Source organism: Narcine bancroftii, chromosome 1 (assembly GCF_036971445.1).
Source record: "Narcine bancroftii isolate sNarBan1 chromosome 1, sNarBan1.hap1, whole genome shotgun sequence".
In the NCBI taxonomy this organism is placed as follows: domain Eukaryota; kingdom Metazoa; phylum Chordata; class Chondrichthyes; order Torpediniformes; family Narcinidae; genus Narcine; species Narcine bancroftii.
This window is the reverse complement of record NC_091469.1, coordinates 416753169-416775293: the sequence shown is the minus strand read 5'-3', so window position 1 is coordinate 416775293 and position 22125 is coordinate 416753169. Positions and strand designations below refer to the sequence as shown.

Sequence of the window (22125 nt, the reverse complement as noted above, 5' to 3'; positions counted from 1 at the left end):
GGAAATAAATAAATTTGAAAACCACTGTTTTAATCATGCCTAATTGATTTGTTATGTGCACGGTTTCATAACTCCAAAGGAAATGGGCCAATGACAATTTTTCTCAAGCAAAATATTTCAGTAGCTATTGGGTCTAGAACTGTGGTTCTCAACCTTCCCTTCCCACTCACATTCCACCTTAAGCAATCCTTACTAATCACAAAGCTCCTATGGCATAGGGAATACTTAAAGTGGTATGTGAGTTGAAAGAAAAAGGTTGGGAACCACTGATCTAAACTTAAAATTAAAAATGAAAATAATTTCTCAAGTAAGAAAACCAGAAAAGAACACAATATTGGTGTAGCTTCACCAATATCTTGTACAGTTTCAGCAGAAGCTCCCTGCTCTTAAATTAAATCTCTCTAACAATTATGGTTCTTACACAGTTGCTGCTTAACAGGAAATGTTCACAAAATCAGAAATGAGCGACTCATTCCTGTTCCAAAATTTTTCCTGCAGTAGCCAAAGACAATTTTGCAGACGGTCTGCAGTCTAAACTAAACTGCAGGTGGTGCGCAATAATGGGCTAATGAATACAATGTAAATGATGACATGCGATGACACATTCAGCTCATGTCACTTTTCCCACAGCAGCCAGCATTCCTACTCACAGCTGATATTCACATTCCTGTTTGTTCACTTCCGAAAAAAGATCCCAGCTCTACAAATTAACACCATTGGATTGACAGGTTTAGCAAATACAAAGATCAGTTTGATCTCGGTAAGGTTTAGTGTGGGGTACAGTAACCTTCACACAGTTATCACCCCTTTATTTAGCACGGATTATCTGACTTCTTGACCTGTTGTATTTCTTCAGCACTTTTGGGTATTGTGGGATGCAGTGTGGTTATATCTCGGCTGCACCATTTCATCAGATGCAAGGATCGACAACGAGATAGACAACAGAATCGCCAAGGCAAATAGCGCCTTTGGAAAACTACACAGAGTCTGGAAAAACAACCAACTGAAAAACCTCACAAAGATAAGCGTATACAGAGCCGTTGCCATACCCACACTCCTGTTCGGCTCCGAATCATGGGTCCTCTACCGGCATCACCTACGGCTCCTAGAACGCTTCCACCAGCGTTGTCTCCGCTCCATCCTCAACATTCATTGGAGCGACTTCATCCCTAACATCGAAGTACTCGAGATGGCAGAGGCCGACAGCATCGAATCCACGCTGCTGAAGATCCAACTGCGCTGGGTAGGTCACGTCTCCAGAATGGAGGACCATCGCCTTCCCAAGATCGTGTTATATGGCGAGCTCTCCACTGGCCACCGTGACAGAGGTGCACCAAAGAAGAGGTACAAGGACTGCCTAAAGAAATCTCTTGGTGCCTGCCACATTGATCACCGCCAGTGGGCTGATATCGCCTCAAACCGTGCATCTTGGCGCCTCACAGTCCGGCGGGCAGCAACCTCCTTTGAAGAAGACCGCAGAGCCCACCTCACTGACAAAAGACAAAGGAGGAAAAACCCAACACCAACCCACCAATTTTCCCCTGCAACCGCTGCAACCGTGTCTGCCTGTCCCGCATCGGACTTGTCAGCCACAAACGAGCCTGCAGCTGACGTGGACATTTACCCCCTCCATAAATCTTCGTCCACGAAGCCAAGCCAAAGAATAGTTCAACAAAATTTTTGCTCTGTCGCTGAGAAGATGGTTTCAAACCAAGGACCTTCAAACGTGATCATATGTGAATGTAAAATCCAGCAGGTCTGAGGAAATTTTGCATGTCACTTTTACATCCCTAAATAACTTCTACAAATGCACCTTTGAACATGTCCTGTCAGGGGGCATTACTGGGAAGAAGGGCAGATCTGCTCATCCCTAGACTGCAAGGCTTGCAGAGGGTTGTGAACACGGATCAGACCATCACATGCACACCACCTCTGCCTCCACCAACACCATCTATTGCTCTCCCTGCATTGGAAAAGCAGCCAATGTATTAAAAGACCCCTTTGTTAAGAAGAATATACAAGAAGATAAGATTGTGCCCCGCCAGTTTCAATAATGGATTCTTTCCTGTCGTTATTAGGCTCCAGAAGGTATCTCATTCTTGTGAAATCAAGTTGCCTTTGCTCTGCACTATAATTATGAACGTTTGACACATGTGGTCGTAATATGCGTGGGATGTCTATTTCAAATATTTACATAACAGTTTTTCTCCCTGCACCATTCTCCCTGACAATGAATTAGAAAGTCCTTCTTAGAAACAAGAAGCGCAGATGTTGGAGGAACACAGCAGGCAAGTCCAGGGAGTATCCACGAAGCAAAATAGTCAGTGAACATTATTACATTTTAAAGTTAGAGGTACAGCATGGTAACAGGCTGCCCAAATTTACACCTAATTCCACCCACCCGTCTATGCTTTGTATCCCTCCTTCCCACGTTAGTCTCGTTAAAGGGTCTCGATTCAAAACTTTGACTGCCCATATCTCCATGGGTGCTGCCTGGCCCGATACATCCACACAGGTTCTAATTTCTTCTTCATGATGTAGCTCCTTGGAAGAGTCATGTGATGGAGTAGTGGCCGGTAGGAGAATACCAGCCCTCTCCAAAAAAGAAATAAAGTGAAGAAAATACAAAGTTCAAGAAACACAACAAATAAAAGATAAAGTTGTGGAGAAAAGAAAGAAAATGGCACCCAAGAAGGAAAAAGTAAAAACAATGGGGAAAAAAAAGTGAGTAGAATAGAGCTGGTCATGACAGAAATCGGGAAAAGACTAGAAAATGTGGAAGAACAAGAAATGGCTGTAGAAATGGAAGTGAATTACTTAAGAAGAAAATTGGAAGAAAGTGACAAAAAAGTTAAACAGTCACAAGAGTTGTTAGTTCAGAAGATTGATATAATGGAAAACTATAGTAGGCGAAACAACATAAAGATAGTGGGCCTAAAGGAAGATGAAGATGAAGAAGGCACAAATATGACAGAATTTATAAAAGAATGGATCCCAAAGGTCCTGGGAATGCCAGAAATACAGGAAGGAATGGAAATAGAAAGGGCACACAGACCACTAGCTCCGAAACCATAGACACAGCAAAAACCAAGATCCGTTTTAGTAAAATTTCTGAATGCACGACAAGAGAAAATATGCTGGAGTGGGCAGGGAATAAAATTAGAGAAGTCAAAAAACCATTGGAATACATGGGTCAGAAAATTTTTTTTTTTACCCAGACATAAGTTTTGAACTCTTAAAGGAGTTTAATACAGCAAAATTGATCCTATGGAAAAAAGTTTATGAATTTATGTTAAGATATCCAGCTGTGCTTAAAATATTTATCCCAGGGGAGCAAAACAGACTATTCTCGGACCGGAGGAAGCACGAGAATTTGCAGAACCCCTGCAGGATAGAAGGAGAGATGAAGAGATGTAACAAGAACGAAGAACGATGACAAAATACATATAAAGATAGAAAAATAATGTATAAATAAGAACTAGAAAAGGGAAGAAAGGAAGTAAGGGGAGAAAAAAGGGGAGCTTTGTTATTTGTGAAGATGAAAGTATTTTCTGGAAGGCGTTGGGTGGGCGAGAATAACCGTCACTGCAAAATCAGTTGACGCTTGCGAGCAGGTTCACAATCCAAATGGAGAGGGAGTTGTGGTTGCCCGGCAAGGGACAAGGGGCAACTCAGAGAGGATGGGGACATTTGGGGCTAAGGGAATTTTAGATGTGGGAGTTGTTGAAGTATTTTATGTTTTAAAAGTGTTGTCATCCATTGAGTTCAAAAAGGGAAAATTGAGAGATGAAAATGGGGAAAAGGGGGATGGTAGTGGTGAGGAAGCAGAAATGAGGTGTAAACGGAATACGAGATGGCCATGTTGAACTATATGACTCTAAATATTAATGGAATGCATAACCAAATTAAACAAAAAAGGCTATTAAATTTCCTGAAAAAAGAAATAATAGACATAGCATTTGTGCAGGAAATGCATCTAACTGAAGTGGAACATAATAAATTAAGGAGAGACTGGGTAGGGCACATAGTGGCAGCATCATATAATTCAAAAGCCAGAGGTGTAGCTATATTAATCAATAAAAATGTACCAATCAAAATAGAGGAGGAAATAATAGATCCAGCAGGGACGTATGTAATGATGAAGTGTCAGATATATTCAGAATTCTGGAATTTGATCAATGTGTATGCACCTAATGAAGAGGATCAAAAGTTTATGCAAGATTTCTTTTGAAGATTGTAGATATGTAAGGGAATATATTGATAGGAAGGGATTTTAACCTTAATTTGGATCCAATGTTGGATAAAACTGGACAAAAGACTAGCAAAAAGAATAAAGTAGCCAAATTTATGGTTAAATCAATGCAGGAAATGAAACTTATGGCTATATGGAGGAGGCAGCACTCAAGGGAGAAGGAATACTCATATTATTCGAGTAGGCATAAAACATACTCAAGGATTGATATGTTTATGTTGTCGGCTCATATTCAAGGGAGAGTTAGGAAAACTGAATATAAAGATAGATTGCTATCTGATCCCTCACCCCTGTTATTAGCAATAGAACTGGAGGACATCCCACCAAGAGCATATAGATGGAGGTTAAACTCCATGCTACACAAAAGACAGGAATTTAGAGAATTTACAGAACGCCAAATTAAAATGTACTTTGATATAAATATGGAATCAGTGAAAGACAAATTTATATTATGGGATGCAATGAAAGTCTTCATTAGAGGGCAGATAATAAGTTATGTAACTAAGATGAAAAAGGACTACAATCGGGAAATAGAACAGTTGGAAAGGGAGTTAGTAAGTACAGAAAAAGAACTAGCAATAAGGGATGATATAACAAAAAGAGAATTGGCGGACAAAAAAATAAATTACGAAACATTACAAATAGGTAGAGAAGAACATAATGAAAATAAAGCAAAAGTATTATGAGCTAGGAGAAAAAAAAACACACAAAATATTAGCCTGGCAACTTAAAACAGAACAAGCTAAAAGAATTGTATTGGCATCAAGGAAAAAGGACAAACAAATTACATATAATCCAATGGAGATTAATGAGAACTTTAAGGAATTTTATGAACAATTATATCAAACTCAGAATGAGGGGAAAGATGATAAAATAGAAGAGTTTTTAGCTAAAATTGAACTGCTGAAATTGCAAGAAGAGGAGCAAAACAAACTGATAAAACCATTTGAAATAGAGGAAGTACAGGATGTATTAAAAAAGTTGCCAAACAATAAAACGCCTGGAGAGGATGGACTCCCAATAGAATTCTATAAAACATTTAAAGGGTTATTAATTCCTCCTCTCCTGTAAGTAATTAACCTGATAGAAGAAACACAAAACTTGCCCGATTCATGTAAGACAGCAATAAAGGATCCACTAACACCAACATCATATAGACCAATATCTCTACTTTATTCAGATTATAAGATAATAGCAAAATTATTAGCAAACAGATTGGCCGACTGTGTACCAAAAATAGTAAAATAAAATCAAACTGGATTTAGTAAGAAAAGACGAACAGCGGATAATGTCTGTAAATTTATTAATTTAGTTCATGCAGTTCAAGGAAATAAGATGCCAACAGAGGCTGTTGCTTTAAACGCAGAAAAAGCCTTTTACAGGGTAGAATGGAATTATTTATTCAAAGTATTACAGAGGTTCAATCTACCAGAGAAATATATTAATTGGATTAAAGCATTATATAGGGAGCATTGGCGAAGGTGACAGTAAATAGATATCTATGAAACCAATTTAAATTAAGTAGGTCAACTCGGCAGGGACGTCCACTATCTCCTTCACTGTTCGCAATAGCAATAGAACCATTGGCAGAACTGATAAGAACAGAAAATAAAATAAAAGGGATAAAAATAAAGGAGGAGCATAAAATCAATTTATTTGCAGATAACAGAACCAGAAATAACAATAAAAGAACTACATAAAATATTGAAGGAATATGGAGAAATATCGGGGTACATGATCACACAAATAAAAGTGAAGCGATGCCAATGAGTAATGCAGATTATACAGAATTTTAAAAAGAATCACCATTTAAATGGCAAACACAAGCAATCCGTACCAAGGTATTAGATTAGATAATAATTTAAGCCACCTGTACAAATTAAATTATCAGCCATTAATAAAGAAATTGCAGGAAGACTTAGAACATTGGAAAGAATTACCACTTACGTTGATAGGGAGGGTAAATTGCATTAAAATTAATGTCTTCACAAGGATACAATACTTATTTCAATTGTTACCAATTCCCTCAACAGAGAAATTCTTTAATGAACTAAAGAGAATAATAAGGTAATTTTTATGGAAAGGGGGAAACCGAGGATAGCATTAGATAAATTAACAGAGAGTTAATTTGTAGTTACCAAACTTTAAAAATTATTATAGAGCAGCACAATTAAGGTATTTAACAGATTTTTATCAGACAAGGGCAAAACCAGATTGGACTAAGATAGAGCTAGATAAAACAGGGGAGAAGGTGCCAGAACATATACTTTACAAATCGGATGAAAAGCTGGAGCAATATAAAAGCTCACCAGTACTGCATCTTTTACTCAATATATGGAAGAAGATTCACTTAGAAAGGAAAAAAAACAAATTACCAACTACCAAAATTATTATTGATGCAATATCAGGTAATCCCTTTTACAATAGATAACCTTTCCTTTAGAGAATGGGAGAGAAAAGGAATTAAAAGAATAGAAAATTGTTTTTTGGGAAATAATTTATTAACATTTGAACAAATTAAGTACAAATATGGAATAACTCATGGTACAATGTTTGCATACCATCAACTGAAAACCTACTTAAAGGATAAATTGGGAAACAGACTGAGATTACCAGAAGGAAGCAGCTTTGAATATGTGATTACAGACACAATGATAATTAAAAGATTTATAACGAGCACGTACATTAAGCTGCAAGCGAAGGAAAATGATGAAATAAGCTATAAACCCAAACAAAAGTGGGAAAAAGATTTAAACATAAAGATAAAAAATGAAATCTAGGAAAAGTTATGCTCTGGAACTATGAAAAATATAATAAACACAAGGTTACACAAGATACAGTATAATTGGTTACACGGGTTATATATCACGCCCCAAAAGTTTTTTAAAAATGGGATCCAACATTGTCAGATGTTTTCGCTATAAGAAGGAAATGGGAACAACTGTACATGCAATTTGGGCATGTGAGAAAGTGAAAAAGTTTTGGGAAGATCTAAATCAGGTATTAAACAAAATCATAAAAAGCAACATACCAAAAAATCCAGAGATCTTTCTTCTAAGTAATATAAAAAGTAAAGAATTAGGCCTCAAACTGGATGAAGTGCAAAAAAGATTTATTCTGATAGCCTTAGTTGTAGCAAAAAAATGTATAATGTCAACTGGGAAATCAGAAGAGAGCCTGGTACATGGAAATGAATAAATGTATTCCATTGGCAAAAATAACATACAATTTAAAAAATAAAGTCACATTATTTGAACAAATTTGGGAACCGCAGATGGAACATAACAGAGAGGGCTTTACTCAGACCTCCACCCCCTAAAATGATAAGACAAAATGACTTGATCTAGTGTGTAAAAGTAGATGACACAATTTTCTTGTTTATTTTCATTGTGTGGTGACATTGTTTAATGGTTTTATTGTATTATGTTGAATGTTTAATGGGTTTAGAGGGGGGTGGGAAGGGGGGAAGGGAAGGTAGGGGGGGAAAAAGGGGAGAAAATACCACTGTGAATATTTAAGAGGGAAATGTTTGTATGTATTTGGATTGATATGGTTCACAATGTGAAAAATAATTTTTTTTAAAAAATTATGTAGCTCCTCTGACCAGCAAGTTGATGCAAGAAATCAGATTCAAAGAAGAACCTGTCTTCAGAACTGCAGTTTGACAAGGATGTGCAGCAAACTCGCCAGCAAGCTGACACCGTATATAATAGAGTGAAACACGAAAGTCTGCAGATGCTGTGGTTGTAGTAAAATCTCACAGAAATGCTGGGGGAACTCAGCCACTATCACAGTGTACATTTGAGGTAAAGATATATTACTGACATACCTTCAGAGGGGGTCAGGCCCAAAACGTCATTAATATATTTTTACCTATTGTGGATGCTACGGAACCTGCTGAGATCCTCCGGCATTTCTGTTTTTCTGTGCATAATGGACCAAGTCCCAGCCTAGACTGGGGATTTCCGACCCTCTCCGATCCTCACTTTCACCATCATTACCAAGTCACTCTCCTCAGCTTCCTGGTGTCCAAAATTAACGCAGTACGTTGCAGGCAGGGTCTACATCTCAATCAACAGTGACTGACATCCAGTCTTTGAAATCACCACGACTCAGGTACTTTAGTGTAACCGTCCTTCCGGTGTGAACAGCCAAATCGGAGGGTAAGTGTGAAAATTATCAATGGGAAATTATTGCAACAACTGTGTAAAAACCATAAATGAAGGCCAACATCCCATTTGCCTTCTTGATTACCTACTGCAACTGTGAACTAACCTTCTGTGATTCACACACAAGCATAACAGGTCTCTGAACAACATACTGCAATTTTTCACCATTAAAGTAATAATCCAATCTACTATTTTCCTTTTCAAGGTGGATAACCTTGCATATACCAAAGTTATGTCCCATCTGCCAGACCCTTGTCCACAGACTCAACTGCAGATACTCTTTGTTCTCTGCACAATCTTTTTTTCCCCATTTAATTTCTTATCAGAAAACTTAGATAAGCTAACATCCTCCTTCAATCCCCTCCACCTGACGATCCAGGGCCAGAAATCCTCTTGCTGTTCTCCATTTATTCTGTCTTTAACTCTCTGTTTTATGTGTTCTTTTATTACACATCTCACATTGTTAAATTCTACTTGTCTCTCAATTAAAACTTTCTATCTTTACTCAATCTTGACGATTCCACCTTCATTCCAAATACATCAGTGGTTGCTGTCATCTGATAACAATGTGATCCTATTTTTGCCTGATCTTCTCTTTTGCAATCTCTATTATTGATATTCATGGTCATCACCTTACCACTTCACATGGCCTCACTTTCTCATCTTTTATTTGAATCCACTCCTTTTGATTATACACGTCTTCTTAATATATTATGTGAGCCAATTAAATGCTGCTGACTGATCTCCTTCATGCCTCAGTAATTTCAACAAATAATACGGGAACATTACAATTATATCACTGGACTAGAAAATCAGAGAGTGACTTGGAGAATAGAGGATTTTAAAGTGCCATTGCCACAAAAAAAACCACACACATCCAGGTTCATCAGCACTGCTGGTTCTTGAATTAATGTTGAGCCTTGGTGAAACACTGTGAATGGCCAAAACCCTTGCCAGTAATTTTGATGACAATGTTGATTCTGGTTACTGATTACCAGGGTGCTGTAAATTCAAAATGAGGCAGATCAGAACAATTGATATGAAGTGAAAAATTAAAACAGTCCACATCATGCCAGTGATTCAGTGAGTGATACATCAGGAATTTGGAAGAAGGGAAAAAGGTTCCTGGCCAAATGAGTACAAAGAAGAAAGCAACGGAAGAAAAGCTCAGAATTTCTTGAGATGATGAAGTTGTGATCTCTGCTGGGGATTGATCTTTCTAGACAAAAGGATAAAAGATCATAAGAATTTGTGAAAACACAAAGGGGAGGAAAGATATGGCCAGAAGAATGTGAAGGGAAAAAGTCTGGAGGAATTCAAAATGTCTTGGAAATTGTGATGCTCAAGAGAGCAGTGCTATTGTCTCACAATTCCAGTCATCTGGATTCAGTCCTGTTTTCCAATGCCTTCTCTATGGTGTGCCTATTTTCCCAGCAATTGTATGGTTTTTTTTTAAAAGACATACAGCACGGTAACAGGACCAATTACATCCAATTGAACTACACCCCCAGTACATTTTTGAACAATGGGAGGAAACTGGAGCACTCGGAGGAACCCCATGCAGACATGGAGAGAACAGACAAACTTCGTACAGATAGCACCAGATTCGAATCCCATCTGGTGGCACTCTAAAAGTATTGCGCTAACCAGTACTACCAGATTATTCAGTTTCTCCCTCATCCCTCACTTGTTCAGATTGGTAAATTAATTGGCCACTGTAAACTGTCCCTAACATGTAGATGAATGGTAGAATCTGGAAAGAGTTAATGGGAATATTGGGAGAAAAAATGGGATTATTTTAAATTTCCAGTTTCTCACGATAAATCAACTTCCATAATCCTGACAATTTCAAACTTAATACAATACGACTCCAATTATCCGAAATGGTTGGGACCGGGCCCATTTCAGATAAACATTTTTTCAAAGAACCAGTCTTTTTTTTTAAAAAAAAAACAGTCCAGTTACAGCAAATCACTTGTAATAGTGTTTAAACAACAAACAACAAGATTTTTAAAGCATTACAGTAATGTTTAATTCTCTCCAAAAAAAAAAAATGCTGGCCACCGCCAATCACCGACACTTCCCCACCGAGGCCCCACTCATTCTGGAACCCCAAGGGTCCCACTCTGCCCGGGAGCTCAAGGTTAACTGCTGGCAGTGCCAGGAGCCCGAGGTCCACTGCTACTGCCACTGGGAGCCCAAGGTCCCTGGTCAGTTCGGCTCAAAAAATTTTTTAGATAAATGAGGATTTCAGATATCCTCATTTATCCAAAATTTTTTTTTTAATTTAAATTTAAAATTCTTTTTGGGATAACTAAGGATTTTGGAGAATCTTATTTCGGATAATCAGTAATATCTTTCCTATAACTAGGTGACCAAAACTGCACACAATATTCTAAGCATAGTCTCAAACATCTTGGATAACTTCAATGTGACATCCTAACACTTGTATTAAATGCTGCAACTGATGGAGATGTGCTGCCATCTTTAGAGTTATGTATCTGCATCCTAGGACCTCCTGATCCACAACACTCTTTAGGGTACTGCTGTTAAGAGAGTATGTCTTGCTCTGGTTCAATTTACCCAAATGCAGCACTTTGCACTTCTCAGAGTTGAACTGCATCAGTCATTCCTTAGCCCAGTTTCCCTTCTGGTCAAGATAGTGTTTCAAACTGAGGTACCTTCTTCACTATTCACTGTTGCACATATTTTTGTGACATTGGCACTGAAATCAAGTAATGAGCACAGGAGTTAGGATTTTATGGTGTAATTTTACAAGACATTGGTGATGCCAAATTTAGAGTATTGTGTGTAATTTTGGTTACCTATCTACAGGAAAGTTAGAAGAAGAATGCTGAAAAAAAATTACAAGGATGTTTCCAGGACTTGAATTGTTTTTGAATAGTTTAGGACTTGAGCATCAGAGAATGAGGAGATTTGATAGACAACATTATGAGGGGAATTGATAGGGTTAATGCAAACAGGCTTTTTCCACTGAGGTTGGGTGAAAGAACAAGAGGACATGGTTAAGGGTGAAAGGTGAAATGCTTAAGGGGAACGATAGGGGGAATTCTTTCATGGTGAGTGTGTGGAACGTGTTGTCAGTGAAGGTTGCAGATGCGGGTTCAATTTTTACATTTAAGGTACATAGATGGGAGGGGAATGGTCCAAGAACCGGTTGATGGGACTAGGTGGAATAAATAATTCAACACAGACTAAATGGGCCGTGGGGCCTGTGTGCTGCAGTATTGTTTTAAATGCAGTAGTGAAGGAGGAAGAGAGTACTGAATCGGAGAGAGAGTGGGGAGGATAGTAGAATGGGTGTATAGTATTGGGCGACAAAGGTAAGAAAACATCCCAATGTCTGGAATTGTGTAGGGGTTAGCACTTAATACAAGTTGGATTAAAGCATTCAAAAAGCTCGGGGTGAGAGTGTAAGCAAGAGAGTCAGCCGGCACTGTGATTGTAGTGCAACAGACAAAGTGTGGAGAAACCCAGTAGGCCACCCAACATCTATAGGAAGCAAATGAATGTAACCAATGTTTTGGGCCTGCGCCCCTCATCAAGGTATGAGCAAGAAGCAGACAAGTGCCTGAATAAAAAGACCTGGGGAAGAGGGAAGGGAAGAAGGGGCAGGGGAGAACCCCAATCCAACTGGCAAGAGGTAATAGGTGGATATGAGTGGGTGGGATAGAAGAGAAAACATGAGGTGATGGGGAGGGGTTAGCTCTCTGAATAGAGGGAAGGGGGTAGGGAGCTGGAGGAAAGGAGAGAGGGATCGGGAAGGAGAGAGACAGGAGAGGGGTCAAACAGAAACTGGAGAAGTAAATGTTGATGCTGTAAGACCACGATGTAGGAGCAGTAAGCAATTCAGCCCATTGAGTCCACTCAGCCATTCCATTATGAGCTGATCCATTCCCCCCACAGCCCCACTCCCCTCCCCATAACCTTTGATACCCTAACTTTTCAGTTACCTATCAATCTCTGCCTTAAATACATCCAACAACTTGGTTTCCACAGCCACGCATGCCAGCAAATTCCAGAGGTTCACCACTCTCTGGCTAAAGAAATTCCGCACTTCCATTTTAAATGTGCATCCTTCAATCCTGAAATTGTCCCTCTTGTCCGAAACTCCTCTACCATGGGAAACAACTGCCACATTTACTCTGTCCATACATGCAGTCAATTACAAAATGAAAAATTACAAGTACAAATGTAAATCCAGCATTTACTCCATGATAGTTATGCTCCAACCCCCACCCACCCAATAAAAAAAAGTCCAAAGAAAAGGGTAGATATAAAAAAAGGCAAGAAGAAAAAGATAAAGAAAAAAGGAAAAGAAAGCAGAATGGATTGCTGAAAAGTGCTACACACACCACAGATCATAAATTGATCCTCTATTTAATTTTCTTTGGAGAAGATCAATGCAGGTCTTGAGGGTTAGATAGACACAATTAAAGATTTACATCTTAAAATTGTAAATATGGACGCCAAACTTGTTAAAATATGTCATATTTATTTCTTAAATTATAGATAATTTTCTCAAGGGGAATACAACTATATATCTCTGTGTTCCAACATGTCATACCTAGATGTGAATCAGACTTCCATGCAACAGCTATACATTTTCTAGCCATATTTTCTATTTAGATAGTTTCAATTTAGGTCTTATCCTTATATTACCCAGTAAGAATAATTCTGGGTTTTGTGGAAATTTAATTCCTGTAATCTGCTCTAAGAAATTTCCTAGATCAACTCAAAATAAGGTCTCACTTTAGAACATAACCAGGTTGAATATAAAAAAAGTTTCCTACCTCTTCGCCACATCTAAAACATTGGTCTGATAAGTCTGAATTTAATTTCTGTGGTGTGAGATATAATTGATGTAAAAAAATTATATTGTTCTAATCTATATCTTACATTTATCATATTAATAATACTATCCCAACATAGTTCAGACCAGGTTTCCTGATCTATTCTTATTTAAGTCTGATTCCCATCTCTGCCTGGACTTATGAACCCCTTGCTTGGGAGTTCCCATTTGAAGTAAGAGATACATTGCTGAAGTAAATTTCTTTGTATTCCCCTTTCTAATCAGTGTCTCCACTATAATTTTGTAAAAACATTGTTGAGCCCAATTTATCCCTTAGATACACTCTTATTTGAAAATAGCAAAAGATTGTGTTATTAAGAATTCCATACCTATTTTTAAATTGTTCAAATTATTTCATTGACCCCGTTCATAACAATCTTCAATCTATCCGATTCCTTTACGAGACTAAATTTCAAAAATTTGACTGCCCATTGAACAAGGTATAAGCCTATTATGAATCAGGGGAGTTTGGGAGATAAGCCCCCATCTTGTTCCAATATTACTATTTATTTTATACCAAATATTGTTTTAGCAAAAGTGTTTCTCTCTCACCAGTTAATAATTTCACATCCCATTTATATACAAAGCCCTCTGCCATTCTCTCTTCTATTTTATCCAATTCTGTGTTCACCCATGCAGTTTATCTCCTTGCTCAAAAAAGAAAGTAAGAAATCTCATTTGAGTCACTCAATAATAATTTTTAAAATTAGGGAGTTGTAAGCCTTCCAGTTCATATTTCCAGGTTAATTTTTGTATAGAGATCCTCAACATCTTACCTTTCCAAAGAAATTTTCTGACATATTTATTCAACTCCTGAAAGAACCTCTGAGATAATGGTATGGTTTTGTTTGTTCTTCACTAGAGTAACTATCAGCCTGGTTTACACCAGTTAGCAACATACAGCAGGAGAAATTCTGAAAGATTTTATCTGAATGGTACATAGTATTTATTTAAAAACTTGGTTATTTGATTTTTTAATGCTTTTGTAAAATAAATTGTTGTTAAAACTGTAATACGAGTATAATACCTTTACACAACGGTTACATTTTGAATACAGTGCATACATTCAATACTACCCCACAATTACACCGCCCAAAGAATAAGTCATTACCTTCTACTTTATCTGAACAAAGTTCCTTGGCCTTCTCCCGCACCATTTTGGGGATAAGAACATCCTTTTCCACATGCCGCAGTCGTGGCTCCTCTGAGAAATAAAAGTGAAAATCTTGATCTTGCTGCGTAGAAAGCAGGCAGCATATGAATTGCTGGGATTTTTCCCAAATAATCAAATGTGTAAGTCAGTGAACTGTAGAGTTTTAATTTACAAAGGATGACAATGCTGCTTTGAAATTGAGTCGGCAGCCACATTGCAAATTTTATTAATCATAATAATAATGCAAACAAATGCTTCCTCATTGTAATTTCACCTGTATTGAAAGCAACTCAACACTCAATGGAAGTGCTAATGACCAAATATATCAAAGCATATATTGATTGAAATTATCCATCTGAACTGAAACTTGCAATTTTTTTCAATATAAAGAATATTCAAGAACAGGACAAAAAGAGAATTTCAAAACATATTTGATAAAACATTGTAAATAACTATCTGTGGAGCAAAGTGAATAAATAGGAAGACCAGAAAATGATTCACTTGTGTGAACTACAGAATGTAGAACTGCAGGATTCATGTATCAGTCAAGTTGAATGCATACATTTCAAATATATGACAGTTGTGGTTCTCAAGAAATAAGTTGCATAGTCTGAGTGTCAAGGAGGTAGACATTTGGGATAGTGTGCCTTCCCTACAGGACCTTAGACACTAAGACCGATAACTTTGGCAGTGAAGGCATGAGGCAACAAATGACACTAGACATCACTCGATTTCCCTAGTATATATTCCAAATTAATTTTAAAAAATTGTAATGATACAACATTCTAGAAGGTCCTTTTGGCCGAGGAAATTTATAGCGTCCAATTAAAACCAATTAACCTACCAACCTTGTATTGTTTTGGAGGGTGAGAGCCCCAAGAAAAAATCCACACTAGTTCAGAATAAAATGGGAATGACCTTGAGAATTGTCAATATAAAATTTAATGTTTAGAGAAAACAGGCTTTCAGATTTCTCTAACTCTTGGACTGCTTGAGCTGATTAGCATTTCTCCCATCAGTAATTGCCTTAAAAAGGTAATAGTGAGCCATGCTCATGATGCACTGAAGCTCATACAGAGAAGATACTTCACAATGCCTTTAGGATATGAGATTCACAATACTGTACTGTACATGAATTCAGAAACAATGAACAAATGGCAACATATTTGTAGCTGCAGTAATTTACCCAGTATTCACACAATTTAAAGAATATACTCACTCATTTTTTCAGCAAAAAATTGAGTCAACTCTCCTTTATTCCTCCCAGACACAATACTGAATTCTTCATCCCACCAAACCACCACCCAGCCAAACCCCACCCTGATCTTTTCATTGGCTCTCTGCCACACAGGTGATCTCGATGCACTCAATCTCCTTCTCCTGTGACTGATGATATGCATGCACACTATTACTCCAGCGTGTCACCTCGGATACGTCATTAGTGGCAACCGGCACCACTCCCAATGCAGCGAAATATGTGACCACGACAGCCCCAACCCCCCTTGTGCTATGCTATGCAAGGTCTGGAGGCCTGACAGTCTGGCCTGACATCGTACGATACCTGCAAGGCAGGTGATGTATACTCCAATTCACATGGGTGCGACAGTTCCTCTCATGCTGATGCAGAACATGGACTGTTGATATACACTGGCTTCAATCTGTCAGCTTTCCCACTTCTGTGGATCACAAAATTCTTCAGGTGGCATTGTAAAACTTCAAGAGGCCCATCGTAAATGACTTGAATTTTTCAGCCCACTTTTCCAGCTGATCCAGATCTCTCTGCAAGCTTTGAAACCCTTATTTGCTCTCCACAATGCTCCAATCAAAGAAAAGATGCATTGTCACCTGCTGTCAACACCACTTTCAATTGGCAATGGAAACCCTCAATGTGGACGTTGGCCTGCAGAGGGTAAGCCATAGTCCAAAAGATCAGCGAGAGCTTAGAACAACGCCGACTCGAACTGAGACCCTCTGTCTGTCATAATAGTACCCAGAATACCAAAAGACAGAACCCAACAATCCACGAAAGCCCAAGCAATAGTCTCTGCAGAGATGTCGGTGACACGAATGGCCTCCTGCTACCTGGTAGCTCGGTCCTCACTCATGAGCAGATAAGTGTATGGTTTGGATGGTGGAAGCAGGCCTACCAAGTCCAGGTGCATGTGATGGAAATGGGAATCCAAAACAGCAAAATCTCCCAACCTCGATTTTGTGCATCTGGAGACTTTGGAGTGTTGACACGGCATCCAAGTTCTTGCCCACAATCCAACATCCCATTTACCATGAGGCCAGGTAAAGTGTTCTGTAATCAGTTTGATCAATGCTCTTTTACCAGGATAAGACAGATTATGAAGAGCCTCAAAAATCTCCCGTCGCGTTGCCGCCGGCACAAAAGTCTTTCTGTTGAAAAATCAGAAATCAGTGTTTTACCCAATTCATCCAGGGTCAAATCTTGCAGATGAGATCCGTGTCGATCTGGTGATACCAGATGTGATCAGGGTTCACATTAGGGACAGTGAAATCGATGGCAGTAGTCGTAAGGCCTCAAAGTTGCTACTGGACAGGGCGTCGGCCACAGCATTCGCCTTCCCCTGGATGTCCGAAAAAAATTGTAAGATGGAGTCCCAGTGCCAAATTTCTCTGGGTGAGTAGAGATGTGTGTTATGTGTAAGAGGCTGGTGGTCTGTATAAATGGTGAAAGGGCAACCTTCCAACAAATAACTGCGAGATAGATGGCTAGGAATTCTTACCAAATGTACTATATTTTGCCTGAGCTAGTGATAGCTTGGCTGAAAAGAATACTAGAGGCTCCAACTTCCCACTGACTCTTTATTCTAATTCTGCTCCCACGACACTGACGGAGGCATCTGTAGTAAGAGAAAGACAAGGTGTTGGGCTTCTGGTGTACAAGCAACACGGCATTCATAAGTGTAGTCTTCATATCATTGAAATCACGAACAGCATCGTCTCCCAAACTCAATGATCTTTTAGAAACTGATTTATCGGATTGGATCCTTTTAGTTGTTCAGTAATGGGAAAGAGAAATGCTGAGACATTTGGCAGGAAGCAGCGGTAGAAATTCATCATCACTAAAATACGTCATAACTGGCTAAATGTAACAGGTGTGGGAGAATCTCGAATGTCTTGTACTTTCATTTTATCAGGTAAGATACCATGCTGCGTAACTCTAAGATTGGATGGTACCTGGTTCATTAACCACTGGAATGTCCAAGTTGCATTCCACAGACCAAACCCAAACTGCTATCTTGTCAACATCGGAAAGCTCTACTGGAATCTGATAGTAAGCACGTACTAGATCTACTTTTGCAAACGCGTTTGCCATCGAGGTTCACTGAGAAACTTGTTAATCGGGAATGTCAGACACAGTGGAATTGTTCAGGACCCAGTAATCACTACACGGCTTTCAAGCCCTGGGTGACTTTTTGTGAACCATATGCAATGGTGATGCCAGCAGCTGTCAGATCTGTGGACTATGCCCAGCTCCTGCACGTGGCTGAATTTTGCTTTTGTGATTTTAAGACAGTCTGGGGGTAATCTATAAGCTCGCACTGCAACCAGAGGACATCGAGTCTCAATGTGGTGGGTTACTGTATGTTTAATGTCTTTATGGCTATACGATGGGGTCACTAGGCAAGGGTAATACTTGAGCAATGCTTCAGAAAGGGAAGGAGCCAGGATGGAGGCTTGTCTAGTGGGAGACAACACTGGAGAGATGACTAAAGCAGCTCACTTGTATACAAATACTGTGGTCCATGACACAGCGAATCTTTAAATCCACCAGCAATGAAAATTGTGACAGGAAATCTGCTCCCAAAATGGAATTCATCACCTTTGCAACTGTGAAACCCCACCGTAAAAGTTTGTTGAGACTGAACCCCAGTGTGAGTGGCCTCTGGCCATTTATTTGAATATGAGAATCATTTGCAGCTGAAAGAACACATGACATATTAGAGTGTCTGCATTCTTCAGGGGTTAGAGGAACCACCGAAATTTCTGCACTGGAATCGACAAAAAATGAACACCCGAGAGATGGTCTTTGAGGAAGAGACAGGAGCTGATGTGCCCATGGGCATCTGTTGCCTCTGCTATCGGGCCTGATCATTTCCTGGCTATCATTTGTAGAAGTCACAAGGTAGCACACAGGACCAGACGGCAGCGCAAAATTTCCAGTGGTTCTAACAAATATGCCTACCGTCACCTCTACCACGTCCTCAACCAACTCTATTCCAACCAGGCCAACGGGAGGAATTCCGTTGAGTGCTCAAAGCCTGGACCTGCATAGTCAGTGCTGCTAATTTGCTACTCCAACTCAGTTATTTTCAGTTGATAAGGTAAAGGCGGTTAACAAGGTTCAGTGAGTAATTGTTCCACCTCCATTTGCTCCTGCTAATGCTTCAACCTTTATTGTAGAGGTCGTGAACATAACAAGGTCGGCAGATCAATATCATTGATCTCAACAAGGTAAACATTGGAGGAACCTTTGCTTCCATACATCCCCTTCAATAGGGTCTGCCCCAGCTAACCTGCGCCATCTTCTCAGCATCTGTGACTGTTGCCTATTGCCTAGGCCAAGGGTCTCCAAAGTGGTCGATATCGACATCTGGGTGTGGGGGGGGGGGGGGTCGACGGGACTATCCAAGGGATCGATAAATGCTTGGGGGGCTCAAAAGGGGGTCAATAAACACTGGGAGGGTCAATTGAACATTTAGGATCAAAACCTGACATTCATATGAGAAATAAAAATACATAAAATACAACTTGCTGATACACATTTCTGATTTATATATAATTAGTTGTTATTGTCTATTTATTTTATGTTCTATTTACTGAAACAATGATAAAATAATATAGTTATAATAATATATTATTAGTTGGAATCACAAGACTGTTTTAATACCTGTTTCCACATCGATGAATTGACTTGGAATTTCTTCACCCATATGCTCTATTTTTTTAAATATCGATAAATATATTAACTATAATATTCATCATTAGTATTGTAGTCTTGTAACATTTTTTAAAATTTTACCTTAGTCTTAGTTTTATTTTCAAGTACTTAGTGAAAATCTGGGTGACACGGCCGAGTATCTCAGCAGCGCCATTTCCTGTCCAACGGCGCCAACTAGTCCAGAGACAGCCAGGGGTGTCAATGATCTGATAGCCGTGGATTTACTGTGCAAGTTTGCCACATTTCTAGTAAGCACAATGGCAGCCGCTAATGCTAAGAATAAGTACCGACAAAATTCACAAGAGTATTTGAAATTTGGATCTATATCTTTGTTTACTAATGAAACAATGCCTATGTGCTATTATGTGAAAAGACTTTCAGTAATCATGCCATGAAACCTTTAAAGTTCTTGATTTTTTTTAAGACGATAATCAGAAATCGAACAAATTTAAATACATTTTTTAAAGCACCTGCCAATGCTGATAATGAAGGACTGAAGGCATCAAACAGAACCTCCCTTAATATAGCAAAAAAAGGAAAATCATATACCTTTGGTGAGGAGATTATAATACCTGCAATTAAAGATATGATTGAAAATGTTATGAAGAAAAACTCAACCTGCTCTAAAATGCATTCCATTGGGGGTGTGGGCATGCAAAGGACTTAGACACATGTGTTTTGGTTGAACTCTCCATGAAAAGTACTAAATAGTCAAAAATTGAAAATCATGATTTTCTTCATCAAAAATGGATAAAACTAGCACGAGGAAGCCAAGGTAGCTGAGAACAATTATCAAAGAAGCTCCTATTCAACTGGGAACATAGGGTTAAAGTTCGAAAGGAAGTGGAACAAAAATGGCAATGCAACCGGCAGAACCAGATAAAACTGGGGAGTTGGGTCAAGAATTGAGCATCATTCTGGAAAAAAAAATGGAGAATTTGAGTAACCGATTCATAAATGTTGGAATGGTGATGAGAGACATGATGGAAAAAAAAATGACCAAAATAAAAGATTATTGAAGAGAAAATGGGTCAAGCAGAAATTGAATATGACGCATGAAAAACTTGAGGCTTTGGAAAAAAAAGCTAAAGAATGGGAGTTGAATAAACAAGGACTGCTTGACAAAGTTGACCATATGGAGATCTTTTGTCGACAGAATAATGTCCTAATTATTGAAATAAAGGAAGGAATCGAGGGAAGAGACCTAGTGATTTTTTTTCAAAAATGGATCCCATAAGTGTTGGGAGAAGACATATTTGGAGAAAAACTGCATATCGAGAGAGCTCACTGAACACTCAAACCCAGAAGAGCCAGAGATCAGAGACCAAGACCAGTGCTGGGGAGACTTTTAAGCTACCGAGAATGGTAGATAAATCTGGGAGCAGCAGATGATTACTCTAAGCAGAATAATGGCCCATCTAGGTTGGATCATGAAAAGGTACTACTTTTTCAAGACCTTGATTAAACAAAGAAAATAACTTGAAGATGTGAAAAGCCAATTATGTGCTAAAAATTTGAAATCTCAATAATATATCTTGCAACTTTGAGGATTGAAGTAGCGAAAGGGAACCAACAATTTTTCAAGACCAAGAATAAGGTTGAAGACTTTCTGCGAAGTTTGTATTTAAAAAAAAAAATCGGGTTGCTGAAGGAGAAGTTTGAGAAAATATTTGTAATGGAACTAAGTAAAAGTTGTATTTTCTTTATTTTTGTTAAACCGTCTTGTATTTATTGTTTACAAGTATATAGAAATGCTCATGGAGAGCTCAGTAAAAGAAAAAAATCTGGGAAAAGTGGTAGCAGGACGGAGACTCCAGTGTAAGGGGGAGAATGGCGCCTGGAAAGGAGTAACAAAAAAGATGGCACTAAAGGGAGGGGTGGTTCTTCCTCGAGAGATTCCGCGGGGTTTACTTGCGGGCTTTCGAGGGTCTACATATACATCACAGTCAGGGCAGGGACACTGTGTTTATCTTAAAGGGGAAGGATAACTATTATTTAAAGAGCCAGAGATTTTACAGTTAAAAAATATTGTGTAAAATAAGAATATGGATAGAACATTAAAATTTATTAGTTTAATGTAAATTAAATTAATGGGATGGTGAAGAGAAAAAGGGTCTTGGCATTTTTTTAAAAATTAAAGGCAGATATAGTCATTTTACAAGAAACACGTCTTACCAAATTGGAACACGTAAAATTAAAAAGACAATTGGGTGAGGTAAGTAATATCGACTTCATTTGGATCAAAAGCAAGAGGTGTAGCGATTTTAATTAATAAAAATATACCAACAATAATAATAGAAGAGACATTAACTGATCAAGCTGTAAGATTTGTAATGGCACACTGCAAAATCTGTGCAGAATCATGGACATTTATGAACATTTATACCCCAAATTATAATTTATGAAGTCTTTATGAAGGATATCTTTTTAAAAACCAAGGGGAAGACAAAATATATTGATTGGAGATTTCAATTTTTGTTTAGATTCAATATTGGACAAATCAGCAAGAACAATAACACGGGTGAAATCTGCAAAAACAACCATCATTTATGAAGGATTAAATTTAATATATGGAGGTGGCTCAACCCCTTAGAAAGAGACTACTTGTTCTACTCAAGGATACATGATTCACATACAAGGACATTAAAAATAGATGTCTGTCCTGTTAAAAGTAGAGTGGTAAAAAGAGTATTTGGCAGGACTTTTATC

General features: G+C 38.4%; 1 protein-coding gene across 10 annotated transcripts in view; it reads right to left on the bottom strand.

Annotated features, from left to right (window-relative positions):
• cmc1 (C-x(9)-C motif containing 1) overlaps positions 1-22125 on the bottom strand; it is a 218063-nt gene that overhangs the window by 97563 nt on the left and 98375 nt on the right. For all 10 annotated transcript variants that reach the window (XR_011350068.1, XR_011350065.1, XR_011350064.1 and 7 more), the window contains one exon: positions 14406-14498. Coding sequence is in view for 4 of the 10 variants with exons in the window: in XM_069914035.1 (XP_069770136.1) it covers positions 14406-14498 (93 nt within the window). In the remaining 6 variants the exon portion in view is untranslated. The remainder of the gene's footprint in view (positions 1-14405; positions 14499-22125) is intronic.